General features: G+C 62.0%; 1 protein-coding gene across 1 annotated transcript; it reads right to left on the bottom strand.

Moving 5' to 3' along the window:
* Positions 1-1,201: 1,201 nt before the first annotated feature.
* On the bottom strand, positions 1,202-17,322 carry ATG4B (autophagy related 4B cysteine peptidase). Its single transcript, XM_055586654.1, has 13 exons — positions 17,139-17,322; positions 9,996-10,097; positions 9,796-9,867; positions 8,666-8,764; positions 8,200-8,301; positions 7,626-7,698; positions 7,043-7,122; positions 4,665-4,858; positions 4,299-4,377; positions 3,997-4,142; positions 3,301-3,357; positions 2,949-3,042; positions 1,202-2,337 (listed from the first exon to the last, which is right to left on the bottom strand). Exons 1-13 carry the CDS (start codon positions 17,305-17,307, stop codon positions 2,264-2,266), a joined length of 1,341 nt encoding a protein of 446 aa, XP_055442629.1. The 5' UTR covers positions 17,308-17,322; the 3' UTR covers positions 1,202-2,263.
* Between the last annotated feature and the right edge of the window lie 188 nt (positions 17,323-17,510).

Here is a 17,510-nt window from a genome sequence, read left to right as displayed (position 1 = left end):
TGGGGACAGCACTGCTGACCTCTGACCTCCAGGGTCCTAAGAGGAGCCTCAGCCGGAGTGTAGAGGCTCCAGAAGCCAAACAGGCTGCTTCTAGAAGCCAGGCCTCGGGCTCTGGCCGCAGCACTTCCTGTCTGGCCCTGGTCCCCGTGAACCCGCCACGGCAGGGAGTAGAAGGGCTCAGCGTAGCTCCAGCACTCCCACCAGGACCTCCTGGGCATGGCAAGTGGCCTTGCTCAGTCCTTCCTGGTGACTCACTTGGGGGTGACCAGCTGAGGCATTAGGCACCCAAAAGGGTGCTGTTGAGGGAACTGCCAAATGCCCAGCACCATGGCTACTCCACACCCTTAAGGGAGCAACAGAGTGACCTCCTTGCATGTCTTGCTTTAAACACAAACCACATGAGGGAAAGGGTGCTCAGCCGCTTCAGTCATGTCCAACTCTGCGACCCTGTGGGCCTGCAGCCCACCAGGCTCCTCTATCCATGGGATCCTCCAGGCAAGAATGCTGCAGAGGCTTGCCATGCCCTCCAGGGGATCTTCCCGACCCAGGGATGGAACCTGTTTTTCCTGCATTGTAGACGGATTCTTTACCCCTGAGCCACTGGGTGGTTTTTCCAGTAGTCGTGCATAGATGTGAGTTGGACCGTAAAGAAGGCTGACCGCTGAAGAATTAATGCTTTTAAAATTGTGGTGTTGGAGAAGACTCTTGAGAGTCCCCTGGACTGCAAGCAGATCCAACCGGTTCTGAATATTCACTGGAAGGACCGATGCTGATGTTGCAGCTCCAATACTTGGGCCACCAGGTGCAAAGAACTAACTGGAACAAAGACCTTGATGCTGAGAAAGACTGAAGACAAAAGGAGAAGAGGGTGACGGAATGAGATGCTTGGATGGCATCAGTGACTCAACGGACATGAATCTGAGGAAACTGGGAGATGCTGAAGGGAGGGAAGCCTGGCGTGCTGCAGTCCACGGGGTCACAGTCAGACACAACTGAGCAACTGAACCAACACAAGGCAAGAACCAGCACCGCGCAGAGCAGGTCCATGCAGAGGGCACCACCGGCCCAGGCCTGGGAACCATGAGCTCGCCGTGCGTGCCCACCAGGTCCTTCCCAGGAGCCCTTACAAACAGAAAATACCGTCCTTGTTCTCACCACATCCAATTACAACTCCAGGAAAATCAAGACACAGACAAATTCTGTTTTCTATTGAAACTTATTATTTGCAGTAAAGAACCGCAAACTAGACGACTAAGAGTGGATACTCTTCAATAAGCCTTTCCCAACACACGAGACAGCCCCCTCTGGTCAGTGGTCCCCCATCAGGCACCCCTGCTGCCAGCTGAGCACGGAGACCCTGCGCGCTAGCAGCAGGGGGAACAGAGACCCCCAGCTCTGCCTGAGGGACAGAAGAGGGGAGAAGACGCAAGGGAGACGAAATAACTTAGGTGGACAACACCTGAGGGGCAGGGTGCCTGCTGCCCCCCGGGTGGTGGGCAGTTGGGGGCTCCTGGGAGGGAGGCCGCCCTCACCTGAGCTCCCAGCCGGTCTGCACTCCCGGGTGGGACACAGGCTGTCGGTGGCGCCTGAACACAGGCTGAGAGGAGGCAGGCAGCCCCAGGTCAGCGTGAGCAGGTCCGGGGTGCCCCCGCAGTGAGGGGCAACACGCCCGCCTCACGCCACAAGCAGAAGGCTTGACCCTTGGGCCCCAAACCATCTGAAGCTGTGCCAACCGGGAGGGAGGCCCTGATGAGGGGTGAGGTGGGGGGTGCTCCGGGGTCGGCAAGCCCCCCACCCTGCGGGAAGCAGGCGAGACAAGCAAGCAGCAGCACGGGGCCTGTGGCCTTCCCAAGGCTCTGGTCGGGTGGCACTGCTGTCTGGCACGGCGCACAGCGACATCTTTGGACCTGACTGCCCGCCCCCACGCCTCTCCTCCCAATGCGGGACGCCCGCCATGGTCCTTGGCCCCTTTTCCCACGGCACCCTGCAGACTGCGTCTTCAGAGCCTGTCTAGGGACACGCCCAGTGGCAGCCATGTCCTTCATGGAGCTTCAGACAGGGTTTTAATTCCAAGGTGAGCGGCCGGGCCAGGAGGGCACAGGGTGCCGGGCAGGGCTGGCAGTGCGGCAGGAGCACGCGCCCGGGGCTTCCATCACGCGGAGGCGGCTGGGCTGGGGCGCTGGGCGGCGGGCAGCAGGTGGACGAGACGCGGCGGCCAAACGCCCCTGCAGGGCCAGTGAGACCGTCCCCACCTGCAGGACTCTCAGAGGGACAGGATCTCAAAGTCTTCGTCTTCTGAGTCAAAGAATCTTTCCAGTCGCTCCGCGTCAGAAGAATCTAGAAAAAACGAGACAAAACCTCGGTAGACGCAGGCATGGGTCACTAAGTCTAGGGGGTGGGGCTGAAGGTCAAGTGCCTGAGGGCGCACAGGCCTCACCCTACATCCCACCCGCATGCCCTGTGAGGAGCACGTCCTGCCCGGTGCCCGACTGTCAGGGCAGCCTGAATGTAGATGGGGGTCGGGGCACCCCAGACTGACCAGCTGGGGCACCCTGCTCCTGACGGGGTCCAAACAGGCAGCAGAGCCCAGCCCTGAGACTCAGGGACGAGGGCCCCTACCGGAGGGCACCCAGCCACAGCAGGCGGGCCCCCTCTGCACAAGCTGCACTCATACTGGGAAGGCGCCCCCAGAACGACGGGCTGTGGGGACCGAGCCCCAGCGGCTGCTTCACTGCAGGAGGCCTAGCCTGTCCCGGCTCCCAGGAGCCCGGGGAGGGGGCATGAAGTGGACAGGCACAGTGTGCCCCCTGGGGGCCCCTCACAAAACCCCAGGGAGCTGCGCCTGGGGCTCAGGCCACAGGTCAGCAGAACAGGCCCTGGGGAGGCAGGGGAGGGCAGCATCAGGCAGACCACACCCCAGCACGAGACCCTGGGGCCTCTGGACTCACCTAAGGACAAGTTGAGGACGTCGGGACAGGCCAGGTGGGAAGGCTGCTGCTCCACCAGCTCAAACATGGGCAGGGCGCCTCCCAGCAGCGACAGCTGTCGGCAGACTGCGCGTCAGGCCACGGCGCAGGGAGGCCACGCGGAGGCGGGACCCACCGGGCGGGCGGCCTTCCCAGGCGACCCCAGGGATGGGGATCCCAGGGGGTCTGCGACCACAGCAAGCATGACGGGGCATCCGGGGGCAGGCAGGGCACGCGCAGCCCCACACAGGGCGGGGCAGCTGAGCGGGGGGTGGACCCCAGACCCCCGACCACCCTCCAACCCACACCCCACGGGTCGGGAGGCACCACCAACCTTTCTCACTTGCTGACACCAGTCGTTAAAGTCATCCTCAGTCTTACAGAAGAACCCCTGCAACCAACACCCGCCATAAGCGGGGCTACCCGGCCCGCGGGCCCTCAGGTGCACCCTGGACATGCCGGGCCTGTCTTGCTGTCCAGCCGCGGTGCCGCCGCCGCCCCCCCCCCTCCCCCAGCCCAGACGGTCTCAGACCCGGCCTTGTTCTGACGAGCTCACAGGCGGGCTCCTGCGAGACCCCGGCCGACGCCCCCCGGGGCCAAGGGCCTCTGGCAGTGACCCAGAGCCCCTGGCAGTGCGTCTGGGGTCGCCCCTTCTCAGGACCGAATGCCTCGTGTCCACGGCTTGGGTGGCCAGTATGTTGTTCTGATTTCTAGGGGTCCCTGGCCTCCCGCAAACGTATTCTGAGCCAAACCAACCTTTCCCGCCTTGCCGTCAGAAGAGCGTGAACAAGGAGGTGCATTGTTAGGGCCCACCCGGCAGACACAGCAGCTCAGAAACTGAGCACGAAGCGCGCGGGGTGGGGAGCCCGCGGAGGGGCCGCGGCGAGGGGGGGGGCCGGGGCCGCTCTGCGCGCTTCTGGGCTCCGAACCGCCTGACGTCACGCTAAGCGCACGACGGTGAAATTACGGGGGCGGGGCCTCCCTCCTGCAGCAGCAGGACCGAGCCGATGGCGGGGCGCGGGGGACGCACCACGGCAATGGACGGGTCGAGCTCCGTGATGCTCATCCTGCCCGGCGGGTGCTGGCAATGGAAGCTCTCGTCCGGGATCGGGCAGCGGTCAGCGGCCGCCACGGCTGGCTGCGTGGTGTGGGGGTCCAGGTAGATGAGCTCCTCCCCTGGGTGGGCGCCGGGCGTCAGCGAGGGCAGGGCGGCCCCACTGCAGCCCCCAAAGCCACGCCGGCCTGGCGGAGGCGGCTTCGTGTCCAGTGGAGGGGCGGGGGGGCACCCTGAAGACCACCCACTTCCTTCAACCGCAGCAGACCCCCGCTCACCAACGTAGCCGATGAAGTAGTGGGCGCTGTTGGGCTTCCCTCCGATCACGCCCAGGGACTGGGGCATCCGGAAGCAGTGCTGCAGGGGGCAGGGCTGTGAGCAGGGGCTCCCTGCGGGGCTGTGAGCACAGCCTCACGGAGCGCGGCTCCCGACCCTGAGGCGCAGGTCCTTCGGGGGAGCCCCAGGCAGGGCGAAGGAGACAGCAGGGCAGCAAGCAGCTGCACACGGGGTCGGCCCAGCTGCAGGTGGGGTGGGCAGCTGTGGGGAGGAGCCGGCATGACCCGGGGGGGCAGAGAGGGGACAGCGGGGGGCTCCAGGAAGCAGCGGCCCCGGCCGCAGGAGGGGAGATGCCGGCACAGACCCACCTTGAGCGTGCCCGCGTAGGCCGCGTTGACGTCTGCCAGCCCCAGGCGCAGCGGGATGAGCAGCACCAAGGGTCTCCAGGGTGCCGCGCGCCCGCCGCCCTCGGCCCCTGCCGGAAAGCCGTTGCAATGCCGCTCTGAGTCTGCGGGGAAGGCCTCGGCCCCTGCACAGGGAGGGCCGCTCCTGCATAACCTCCCTGCAAGAAGCAAACTGTTCTCAGGGGCTGAACGGGAGGAGGCGTGAGTCCACCGCCAACACACAGCTGTGAACAGTCCAGTGGGTCAAGCACAGCTCAGACCCGGAAACCGAGCCCAAGGTAACCCTGCCGCTACAGGGACAGACAGAGTGCGCGTCTCCTCCGTGTGCCCAGCTGGGAACTTTCACTGTGAAATACAGCGTACACACAAACCAGTGCGAGCGCCACTCGTGCGCCTCGGAAGCCACCAGCCAGGCGGACGCAGCACTGACCGCAGGCCCGGGGCCCCTCAGCAAGGGCAGCATCAAGCGGAAACGCTTCTCTCTTTTCCTCTAAGCACGCCCGCTAATCCCTCAGGGAACAGGTTTACTCCCGAGTTCAGTGCAGGAGACCCTCCAGCAGCCACAGGCACCCCAGGCACCCAGCCGTGGCTCCTGGACACCCTTCCCCACCAAGGGTGAGAGAATGCCAGGAGGGGGCGCTACGACAGCACACGCCTGGGCAGTCAGGAGCCGGCCAAGTCTGGGACGGCGAGTCACGACCCAAAGGGAAAACACCTTAAATTAAAAAAAACACCCATGAATCTACTTGCTCACACAGTGCCAACAGACACCCAACATAGGGATGTATGCACTGGAGAGTCAGGCCCTACTGGGTACCTCTTCAGAGCCCATCAAACACCCTCTTGAGTCCACTCGCTAATCAGAAGGCGTCAGGGGTGCGTCCTGAGCAGGTGCCCCCAAACCCTCAGACGTTCCTGAGTGAGGAGCACCATGCAGCCGTCCCCGGTTGTTACTGGGGGCTCTGGAGAGCCCTGAGGAAGGGCTGGATGCAGGCGCCCGTCCACGCTGCTCCAGGGAGGGGCGTGTTCAGTCGCCAGCAGACGACGACCTGGACCCGCGGGCCTGTTAGTGCCGCCCCATAAACGCTGAAAGGACTTCAGGCGTCTCTCCCGTTGGCTGCCTGAGTCCTGTCCTTGGGTACGCCCGTGCTCTCGTGAGTAAAGTGCTCCTGAGTCTCCCAGCTGCTCCAGCAAAGTCACGGACCCGAGGACAGGGTCATGGAGCCCCCAGCCAGTCCATCGGAAGCACAAGTCCACCACCTGGACTCGCCCTGGGGTCTTCAGTAGGGGGGGGGGGGTGTGTGTGTCGGGGGTTTCTGCAGGCCTGCAGACGGGCTCAGAACTGAGCTGAACTGCAGCATGCCCAGCGGGTGTCGCGGAACTGCTGGGCTGGGAAAACCCACACACAGGAGTCGGCATCAGGCTCTCCCCTCCTGATTTCCAAACACAGATTTCTGGGCTTCTCCTTACCCCTGACACAGCTGCTGGTAACGTGCACACTGCCGCAGACAGCCAGCTCTAAAAGGTAGGCGTTCTACCTCACCTCCTTTTAAAACACTTTCTCTATATGCGTCTTTATTAACGCCGCACTTCTGAAGGTCCTTCCGTCACTGTTACTGGCCCTCCCAGGCTCCTGGACTTCACTTCATTCCCTCACTGCTCACTGTGCCGTCACCAGCACTAAAGCTGTACACTCTTCCCTGAGTTTTGTACACGTCAGCTTCTGACACGTAACCTTTAAGCTTGACTTTTTCAACCCAAAAGCTGAGACAGAAAGCTTGACGTTTCTAGGCAGTTCAGATCCTGTCCTTTTTCCCTGCCTGCTCCGCATTAGCTCACGCTACCGCCCCGTGGACGCAGCTGCCCTGCTGCGCCATCTCTCAACTTTATCTGAGTTCTGCTTTGCCGACCAAGAGGCCCTTCTGTGAGGAGGACACCTTCCTGCTGGCGCGGGGTCCACCCACACCTGGCCCAAGACAGGAGCAGCTTGCGCACCCCACACGGCCCGCCCCACACCCTCTGACAGGTCCCTGCCTGTGGGTTCCAGCCCCATTTACACTGTCAGCGTGTCTGAAGTCTGCTCTTCCCTCAGTGACGACAGTCAGACCACGTCTTTGCCTCCAGACCTTGTGAACCCAGGTGCTCCTCGGAATTCTAAACCTCTCACAGCGTCTGGGGGCCAGGAAGACGCAGTGGCATTCCTCATGGGGCATCAGAGCGCACGCAGGCCCAGCACATGGGCACCGAAAACTCCACCCCAGACGCAGAAGCAGGGCGCCCAGCGCCCTCCTGCCCTGCCCGATGCCGTGCGAGGGCCCTCAGCCCGGAGCCCACTCACTTACTGATATCCGCCATCACCACTGTGTTGTCCATTGCCACGTGCACAGCCAGGGCGCTCCAGGTGTCGAAGACAGCCAGCTTCCTACCGGGGAGGGGAGGACACCCCGATGACCTCCCCGGCTCGAGCCTCCTGGCCTCTGCCAGCTGCAGCTGTGCAGGGGAGGTCGCGCAAGGACCCGTTCAGGGAGCCACTTCCCAATCAGGCCAGCACACGGGCACGAGTCAGAAGCCCAGCCCAGGCCTTGCCCAGCCTGAGGCAGCCCGGCCACCCCAATCAACCCAGCCTGTGCCCCCGACACGCCGAGCTAACAGCACAGTGGGAGGCGCCGTGCTGGGTGGGCACCTGTGGTGGAGGAGTCATGGCCCGAGAGAAGGGGGCTCTGTCTAATCTGGGGGCTCTGCAGGGGCTCCCAGGACCCAGGTGGACACACCCTCACTAAAAACAGATTCTGACTCCTAAGACCACTCGGCACGGTGACCTCTGAGGACCCTTCTGAGGGTCCTGAAAAGGCCCAGAGAGCGAGAGACCCCTCATTTCCTTCAGCAGCAGAGACCCGGGCGAGTCTGAGCACCCCAGGCACATACTTGAGGACTTGGGCGACAGTGTTGGGCCCGTACCACTGGCCAATGGACTTGCCCTCGCCGACTCCCATTTGTGCTGCAGGAAACAGCTGGTTAGAGACCCTCACCCCATCGCGTCCCAAAACGCCTCCCACTCCCCGTCCCAGAGGCCGTGCGGGCCGTGTGGCCCGGGAACGCTGGCCGGGAAGCCTGCCTCACGGGAGCTCCTGCCTGGCGCCAGGATGCGCCACCGCCGCCCGCAGGGACACCCTTCTCTTCAAGGTGCACCCCCCTCGGACCCCAACCCTAGCCCCTTCAGGGGAGCGGACTGAGGCGGAGCTCAGGTCGGTGAGCACAGAGCTCCGCCCCCTGCACGTGGGCGGAGGCAGGACGCGACAAGCTGGCCAAGACTGCGCGGCGTCTGGACAGGCAGTGCCGCCGTCGCGGGGCGCTGAGGAGCAGCCTGCGAGGCCTGCAAGCTGCTGTCCACCAACGCCAGGCTGACAGCACGTGAGCTCGGGCAGAGAACCGCACAGAATCCCAGCTCTCACAACAGAGGTGCCCTCGAGGCCCACGCCCGACGTGCCGCGCCCCCCACCTATCTGGTGGATGGAGTAGCAGCTGTCCTTCCTGTCCAGGAACGCCTGCAGGACGCTGCAGTAGCTGTCCGGCTGCCTCTTCCGCTGCGTCCACCTCCAGTCTATGGGGGACAGACACACAAGTTCAGTTTCCCCAAACACAGGCAAGAAGCCGCCGTGGTCATAAAGCTCTCACAACGCAGGTGGTGCCCACACTTCCCGAGAAACTCCCCCAGCGGGAGAACCGCATTCTTCAGGGTTTCAAACATACACACGCCAACACATCAAAGCAGACGCACACAGAAACGGAGACTGCCTCAGTGCTTTAGAAACGACTTCTGAAACACAAACGCTTACAAGCGTCGTCAGAGCCGCTTTCTTTAATCCACGGAAACTTCTCGGTCGTTACAAAGAAAACCCCAAAGCCCCGGAGTGCACGGCGATGCCCCCTGCCCCCCGAGAACGCGCTGACTCGCAGAGACTCACCGCGGCCCAGGTGCCGGCACACCAGGGCCTGGGCGAAGATCATCTGTCCGCACCTCAGCATGCAGCCCCAGCCCGTGTCCGAGGTGGGGCCAGTGCCCCCTGCCGTGGAGGGGGAGAGAGGCGCGCACGTCAGACCCAGGCCGGGCCCCCGCGGCTCACCGCGCCCGCCGAGGGAAGTGCCCTCACTCCCCTCGGTAGGGGACAATGTGTGAACAAGTCTCAGAGAAACAGAACGCCTAGACACACGCGAAGAGACCTCAGCCTCAAGAGTGATGCAAAGTGGGAGCGGCGTCCCCAGGTGTGCGACAGGCCCCGGGGCTCCCAGACGCACAGCGGACACAGCCTGCCGCGGAGGGCGGGCTCAGAGCGGGCCGAGCGCCTGCAGCCGCAATCGCGGCAGCACGCGGATCGCCCCACCGCGCACGGTGGTCTCGTGCTGCGGTCAGCGGCACAGACCATGGCTGGGAGAGCCTCCGAGCACCCCCGATGGCCGCTCACGCAGGCTGCCACCAGCTACCCTTCCCTAGGGCTCAGACAGCGCCGCCCGCCTAGTGGCTCCAGCCCCATCGGGGCCCAGCAGGAGCAAGAGAGGGCCTGAGGTGTCTGACAAGCCTGCGGCAGGACGCAGCCCCGGGACAGGGAGGCGACCCGGCTCCCGAGCTCTGGGGACAGACGGCAGCCCCCTGAGGAGGGAGCTGATGGAGACTGGCCTCCAGGGACACAGCGAGGAGCCCCGCCTTGCCCTTCAGGGCCTACAACCAAGAGCGGGACCCGCCAGGGCAGCTGAGGGGTGCGACCAGGGCTTCCCAGCGCCCAACCCATAGCGCCGCCAGCTCCAACCCGGGCCCAGCGCGGAGGCTCGGGGCCTCCAGGAGCAGAGGCGGCCTCGGCACCAAGAGGGGCCACGCGCTTCCTGCCGCGCTCCGCTCTGCACTGCCAACAGCAGGCGTGGCTCATCACCAGGCCCCAGGGAGCAAGCGTGGCTCACTGTCGAAAGCGTCCCCGGGGCGGCAGGACCAGCCCCGAGCTCTGCAGCCAGAAGGCTGCCTGAGGGCGACACCAGGGACAAGCCCTGGCGCTGAGCTCTGTGCTTCCTGCTCAAAGCACTCGCTGCAGCAGGCGGTACTCACCGATGGCCGGGAAGTTCTTTCTGTACGTGAACCAGAGTCTCGATGCCACATCGGCCAAGATCTCGTCCTTTTCTAGAGGGTGAGAGAAGGAACACGCACACACGGCAGTAAGCGCCCAGGCCTGTGTCTCGGGAAGTCACAGACAACTCACCACCATGCCGCTTTCTGCAGGAGAGGAGGGCAGCTCGGCGGGGCCATACCTGTGAGGACACTGTACTTCCTCCCCAGGATCCAGACAGGCTCCGAGGTCTCAGGGAAATCCTCAAACTCAGCGAATCGGAGCGTGTCGTAGGTCAGGGTAGCTATGGAAACCAAAGACACACTCTGATGGCCGTTTCCTGATTTTATAAACAAGGATCAGAGATCATGCACAGCGTCTCTGTACAGAGAGCCCACGTGGAGTTCGGGGTCTCTGCACGGCCACCACATGAAGAAGGGGGTGCTTGGCGCTGGGCAGCAGGGGCCAGGCCCAGGCACAAAGGGGTGGGAGGAGTGGCCCGCACAGCAGACGGGCCACCTGCAGTGCACGGGGCGCGGGTTTGATGCCCGGGCCAGGAAGATCCCCTGGAGAAGGCATGGCTACCCACTCTGGCGTTCCCGCATGGAGAACTCCACAGACACAGGGAACTGGCGCCTACAGTCCCCGAGGCCACAAAGAGTCGGACGTGACCGAGCGACTAACACATCAAGCCCCTAACTGTTTCAGACTCGAACCTAAAAGACAAACAGACGGGCCCAGACCTCCATCTCTGCACGTGGGGCTGGTCTGGACAGCACACGAGGCGGAGCAGGAGCAGTCTGGCCAGGCCACCCAACCCGGCACGGTGCCACTCCAGACAGCAGCGTGGGGCCCCGGGGCTGCGGGCGCCCTGGAACCCGGGGTGCACCCTCCACTTCCCGCGGAGCTGCGTATGCACCGTGTCCACCTGCGGCCCATCTCGTGGCTTCAGAGAAGCCGGAGCCCCGCGGACACCCTCCCTCTGCCCTGGGCTCCCAACACAGCAGCTCATCCACCGCCCACGGGGCGAGGCCCATGGGGCATCCTGGGCACCCCGCTCCCGGCTGCCGCCTCACCAGCTCCAACAGCGCCCCCACCCCGTCCACATGCACCTCCACTCAGCTCTCCGGAAAATCAAAGACATGGAATGAGCTTCTCCCACACTTGATTTTATTTTTCAATAACAGCCCTACCTTTTGGTAAACAACAATTTACTAAAACAAACAATCCAAAGCCCACAAAACGTAAAGCATCAGCTGCAGCCTCGTGCCTCCTTGCAGAAGCCGTCTGTGCCAACTCACCTGCGTTTCTTTGTCCGGAGTCCTGGCGCCTCACAGCGTCCTGCCCACACCCCCAGCCCCAGGAAAGGCGGGCAGAGGGGCGCAGGTCCCTGTGGGGCACCCACGGCTGGGGGTGCCCAGGCACACAGTCAGCCTCTGGGTGGGGAAAGCTCCTCACCCATCACCCAGAACACGTCCCTGCAGCACAGCTGGGACGCAGCCCTGAGCCCTTCCTGAGAAGGGTTCACGAGAGGCCCGCAGACAAAGGGCTCCAAGGTTGGCGTGCGTCACCAACATCAAGGACAGAGGCACGCGCTCTACCAGCCCTGAAGGGCTTCACTGCTGCTCAGCCAACCTGCGCTCCCAGGGCTGCGGCCAGCGCTCGTGACGCCACACGCCGGCAGCAAGAGAGGCCGTGTGCTCAGCGCACCAGGAACCCCCAACGCCAGAGCCAGCTCTGCCTCCTGCCCATCGCCCGAAACCCCATGGGCACAGAGGGGCCCTGCGCCTCCACAGCAGCTGCCAAGGACCCGGGCGAGGCTGCCCTGCTCTGAGGGCCTGCCTTGTCCGTGTGTCCCCCGCGTCCGCCAGGCTGGCTTGCAATCAAGGATTAATAATTTAACCTCCAAGGTTCTCTCTGGCCCTTTCCACACAGAGTTGTTTGTTTGTGCACGTGATTATAAAAACCTAGCAGGAATGAGCTGCAGTTCTGTCTTCTCAAAGAGAGAACATATCTGCGTCTCTGCCTATGGAAGCCGTCTCCACATCTTCAGAGAACACGGCTGCCTCAGACCTCAAGGCTGACACACCTGTGGACTCACGCCTGCCACGATGACTCCAAGGGTGCGGCGCCAACAGGACCTGTCTGATCTCAGCCCACAGCGCTGCAGGGCAGTGGCGCTCACCCTGCAGGCCCGCAGCCAGAACCCGAGGCAGCCCTGCCTACTAAGCCCTGGAGCACTCTGAGGACAGCGGGGCACGCACACATCAGAGGGCCCTGGGGTGCGCCGGAGACGCCAGCTTCCAGCGAGGTGAGCAAGAAAAGGGGGCGCGGCTGCTCTGAACGCCAGTGACAGCAGCGCCCACGGTGGGCGGGCTCTCACCCGAGAAGGGGCGCACGAGGAAGCAGGCACGGCTCTCAGGGTAAGGCGCCGGCTTTACAGGCAACACAGCCAACTTCAGAGGAAAGGGGAAACACGTGTCCTCCCTGTTAACACGTCACCGAGTCCCCCGCTGTGACTCACAACATTACAGGCTGGGCAGCCTCGCAGTCTTCACTGCCTGAGGTTCCTGAAGGGACCACATGGGCAGAAAGCCGCCAGGGGTCCCGCAGCCCACACCTCCCGCTCCTCCTGGAGGCGGGACCCTTCTGGAGCACAGGTCACGGCTCCTGTGACATGGGCCTAGGACACCCCAGGCCCAGCTCCCCTCTCTGCACCCTGCGGAGCGCCCAGTGGTCTCAGCCCACACCCTTCTCCCCTATGGCAGTTAACTCGCTGGCAAAGCAGGAGCCAAAGAGAGAATGGATCAGCATGTTCAACGAGGCCCTGGTCCTCCCAGGGCGGCGCAGGGAGGGCAGCACACCCATCTCCACAGTCCGAGCTGCGACACCCGGGCCAACGTCCTCCAGAATCAGCCCGGCCACCCAGGTGACCTGACAAGCCCTGGCCCCAAGAACAGGCACGCCCCCGGCGCCAGCATGGAGTCCGCGGACCTGCAGCTGTGGCCAGAGGGGCAGAGCCAAGGGCTTCTCAGCCTGGGGGGTACGGGCCAACCCTCCTGCCCCCGACACCCGCCACAAGCCCCTGGCAACCCCTGACCTGAGGCTCAGCCTCTGCAGTGAAGGAAGGACAGACCTCTCTGAATTCCAGTCACTTCTGCTGTTCAACTTTCTATTGAGATCAGACTCTGGAAACAGAGAACCCACCTGCTGGCCGACACACGACTCACAATTCCGAGCCTCCGTTTGTTCACCCAGGAACGAGGGCAAGCAGCCAACTCTGCCCTCAGGACCCCAGCCCGGCTCTCAGCACCTCTGGGCCCCTCCCCGTGAGCTCAGGCCGTAAGGCGTGTCCAAGGAAACTCAACCGCCCTCTGCGAGCTGAACGCCACTGCTCCTCGTTTTCAGTACTGATTTAGCCCAAATGTGTTCCGTGCGTCTGGAGGGCAGAACACGAGGTCAGCAAAGACTGCAATGGAAACCCCGACACCTTCCATTTTTATATGAACCTTCACAATCACTAAGCCTCATGCAGCCCGATCCACAAGAGGAGTCCATCCTCAGAAGTTCCTACACTGACTCGTCCTCAGACTGACCGGCTCCACCGGCTGAGGACCAGCAGCCTCCACACTCGGCCCGGAGGCCGCCTCGTCTCACAACACAGACCCTCAAGGGGAACCCTGGGATCCTCATCTATGAAGCTCACACACCTCCTGAGCTAAAAGGAGCCTCACTTCCCAAAGAATGCCAGTCTCCAGATGCTCGGGCAGTGACTCTGATTTGAAGAAGACACAGGAGAAGCAAGACATGCACTGTCCTCTTTGAGAAAGGCTTTTAGAAGCATTTTTTTCCACCCAGTCACCTCTCCCTCCCAAGGGTGTCCCTGATCTCACCAGGAAGAGAAAGCAGAAAGTCCACTAATAGGATGGCAATTCTATTTTTAAATGTTTCAATTTAACGCTATTAACATGATTGAAAAATAGCAAACTGTGCTCAATAAACGTAACCAGGTAACTTAGTCTCAATTACACGGTAACCCAACCAGGGAAAAGCACAAAAAATATGCACGATTAGAATTCTTTAGAGCTTAGTGTAATGTACCACACTTCAAAGACGTTTTCCCAAAATGTGTATGTTTCTGAAAGATTATATTTTATAAACACGTGTTATACCTTAATAAACACGTGTTATGTATGGTTTTAGAATAAAACCGAAAGACGGGTCCTCCCTTCTTTTCTTCCACGAAAATGCTTATATTTAAAATAACGAGTTTGCAAGTAGTTTTTTTCAAATCCCAAATCGTTTATATGAAAATGCTGGCACTGGAAGGACTGATGCTGAAGCTCCAGTACTTTGGCCCCTGATGCAAAGAGCCGACTCATTAGAAAAGAGCCTGGTGCTGGAAAGATTGAAGGCAGGAGGAGAGGGGATGACAGAGGATGAGATGGTTGGATGGCATCACCGACTCGATGGACATGACTTTCACCAAGCTCCGGGAGTTGCTGATGGACAGGGAAGCCTGGCTTGATGCAGTCCACGGGGCCACAAAGAGTGGGACACGACTGAGCAACTGAACAACAGTTCTCAATGAGAAAAGGAAGCAAGGGAAGGAGATCAATGGGAGGAAAGAAAAGCTGGAACTTTAGGGGCACCAGGACACTGCCCAGGCCACTTTAGTGAACACACCAGAGAGAAGGGACTCCAGCCAGCCTTCAGTGAGCCTGACCGCCCTCCTCACCCCCTACACGTTACACCAACACGCGGATTTCCATCACACACAAACCCTGCAGCCCGGGAACACCAACAGGACAGGCCCGTGTGCATCCCCAGCAACTCAAGTTCTGCTTCTTCCATCACCAACCACCCGTCAGACACAGGCAAAGCCCAGAGATGAAGCGCCAGACACCAACTCTGTCCTCAAGGAGCCGACAGCATGTCCAGTTCAGTGCCAACCAGAGCGGGCTGTGAGGACAGGCCTGGGGTCTGCCTGCTGCCCGCAGCCCGGCAGCAGCCCTGGGCATCCAGCCCTGCCTCCCCTCCCACTCAGGCCCTTAGAGACCTTGCCCAGACCGGCCCCACACACTTCTACCTCCAGCCCAGGCCTCGGCCCTCAGCTCCAGGCCCGCAGACCCGAGGCCCCTTGGACGATATGACACGGACGTCCAGCAGGCGCCTCACTCTCAGCCCCTGCAAGACCCCCCTCCTAACACCTCCCTAGCAGGCAGAGCTCCCCGGGCCTCCCTGCATCTCCCAGCTCAGGCCACAGACCGCGACATTTCAAACCCCTCCCAACGCGCGGCTGGCCTGCACACTTCCCACCACCACAGTCCTCCTGCCCCGACCTGCAGAGGCACCAGATTTCAACCCCCTCTCCCCACGAGAACCCAGCCCTCCAGGTTCGCGCCTGGCTCACTGTTGCAGCCTCCTGACGGGCCGCCTGCTCCTCTGCAGCAGAGCAGCCAGTGCGAGTCACGTTACTCCTCCTTGAAAAAGCCCCCAAAGCAGCCCCGTCCCACTCACATGCCCACGAGCCAACAAGGCCCATGACCAGACCTTGTCACTGCCCCGCCTTCAGTTCGCTCACTCCCACCCACTGCGCCCGGGCCACTGGTCCTTCCCCCTGCACTGCTTTTGAGTCCCAGTCAAAACTGGCTGCCTCTGTGGTGAGATCTTTCTAGGCCATCCTGGTGATTCCAACTCCCTCCTGCTGGGCCCACAGCACTCTCCCACGAGCCACACTGTGGGTGTCACGTCTAACATGTCAGTCAGGACACACTTTTTATCTATTTCGTTCACTTCTCTAGTCCCAAGAGGTAGAACAATGCCCGACACAAACCCACACTCACTAATAAACACAGCTATTGAACGGATGACTGTAAAAACCACCAGAACTGCATAACGTTTGGCCAGGAAGGCAGAACCTGTAAGGACTCCAGAAATCAGGGCAGGCTGGACATTAATGATCCCAAAGGACGCACAGCATCAGGTCATAAAGAAAACTGACCCACACACCCTAGAGTCACAGACGTTTCTGTCAGCATCAGCAGAGGCCTTCATATGCAAACATCTCTGCTTTGAAGCAGGGATCAGGGTTCCATGAAGGCTCCATCATGTGGCTGCTCTTAACTTGAACAGGAAGGCTTCCACGTTCAAGGTAAAACGACCACCATAAAACTGTGCCTTCCACCCTAACCGAGTCTCTCAAGGGATGGTCTTAGTAAGTAAATAATTCTATCTCTTCCCCCATCCAGGGGCGTAGTCCTTTTTGTTTTAAACAGCTTCACAACACATCTGGCTAACATCGCATTTTGGGAATCACGGCTACCATCTCCTTCTACTACTTAACACGTTGAACTGACAAGATGCCACAAATCACTGAAATATTGGCCATAAAGGTTTATGTCACAGCTTCCAAACTCAGAGTCCAGTAAATGCCCATTGCAGCTGCTGTCCAGGAAGAGAAAAATGAAGCAAAAACAATGTCATCCAGGATGACAGGGGGAATTAAGCCAGAGGAGAGTCTATTCCGTTGGGAGGGTTCTTAACACAGATCACTTCCTACAGATTTTATAAGAGTAACCCTGCTGTGGGATGGAAAAAGAAGGCCTTTCAAGGTGTAAGAATGCTTTCAAGGATACTGGACAAAGATCCCCAAAAACGTGCCAGCAAAAATTAAAGAAGTGTCCGCTCCGCAGCAGAAACACAATGAAAAGAGACGGAAACAGCACACACACACACACACAGATACACATAGACACACGGATGCGCGCACACCCTCCTAACCCAGTCCCCACACACTCTGCATTGCTGTGAAGCTCCCAAGAAGTTGAAACACGATGAGGCGGAGTCAGTCTGTCCTTTCAATCACGGGGAACGCTAGGATCATTTATTGGTTACTGAATTTGAAGAAGAAAACATGTGTGCGTTGTGAGTACTGAAGTATGCCGCTCGACTGCAGCCCAGACACGGAACTTTGTGAGAGCTGAAGTTTCCCCTTCTTAACTCCGGGCGGGGGTGGGGGGGACAAAAGCTTCCCGCCGCCGCGTCAGAGACCGGCTTCGCCGGCCCCGCCGCACCGCCCGGCGCCCCCGCCCGCGCCCCGCGCCGCCCCTGCTCGTCCCGGCCGCCCTCGGGCCCCCTGGAGCGGCCGCCGGGGCGCCAGATACGCCGATCCTGACCGGGCTGTCAGCCCCGCGCCGGCCGCCCAGGGATGCCGCCCGCACCCCGCGCCGCCTCAGGCCCGCGCCCCGCCCCGCGCCGCGCCGGCGAGGCCGCAGCCCAGGCGCCGGCGCGCAGCGGCTCGGCGAGGGCCTCCCCGGCGGACCCGCGCCCCGCCGGCCCTCACCTGCGTCCATCTTCGCTCCAGGGCCGCCGACTGAGCGCGGCGTCGCTCCGACGGCTCCGCAGCGCGACGCGACGGGCCGCCGCCCGGGCCAATCCGGGTCGCGCGGCGCGGGCGCGGGCGGGGCCGGAAGTGCGGGGTAGGAAGTGCGCGGCCGCGGCGCCGCCGCCATCTTGGCGTACGGCGCGCCCGGCGTGGCGGCTTGGGCCCGCGCGTTCGGCCTCCCGGCGGCCTGCGTCGCGCCCCCGGGAATCCCCGCGGCGTCCCGCCGCGGCCGCGGAGGCCGGCGCTAGAGAGCCGCAGGGCGCCGGGGCGGGCGGCGGGCCGGCAGCGCGCGCGCGCCCGCCGGGGCGGCCATCTTGCCGTACGGACGCG

The sequence above is a fragment of the Bubalus kerabau genome, chromosome 6 (genome assembly GCF_029407905.1).
Source record: "Bubalus kerabau isolate K-KA32 ecotype Philippines breed swamp buffalo chromosome 6, PCC_UOA_SB_1v2, whole genome shotgun sequence".
In the NCBI taxonomy this organism is placed as follows: domain Eukaryota; kingdom Metazoa; phylum Chordata; class Mammalia; order Artiodactyla; family Bovidae; genus Bubalus; species Bubalus kerabau.
Note: the sequence above shows the minus strand (reverse complement) of the source record. Positions and strands in the feature narration are given on the sequence as shown.

Bases quoted from the DNA above. Each gene is read 5' to 3' on its own strand.
- ATG4B (XM_055586654.1), bottom strand. From the start codon at position 17,307: ATGGCGGCGGCGCCGCGGCCGCGCACTTCCTACCCCGCACTTCCGGCC. The intron at 8,302-8,665 runs GTGAGTCTCTGC...TGTCCCCCATAG, and splicing joins GTGCCGGCACCTGGGCCGCG to ACTGGAGGTGGACGCAGCGG. The intron at 4,378-4,664 runs GTGGGTCTGTGC...TGCCCCCTGCAG, and splicing joins CCTACGCGGGCACGCTCAAG to CACTGCTTCCGGATGCCCCA.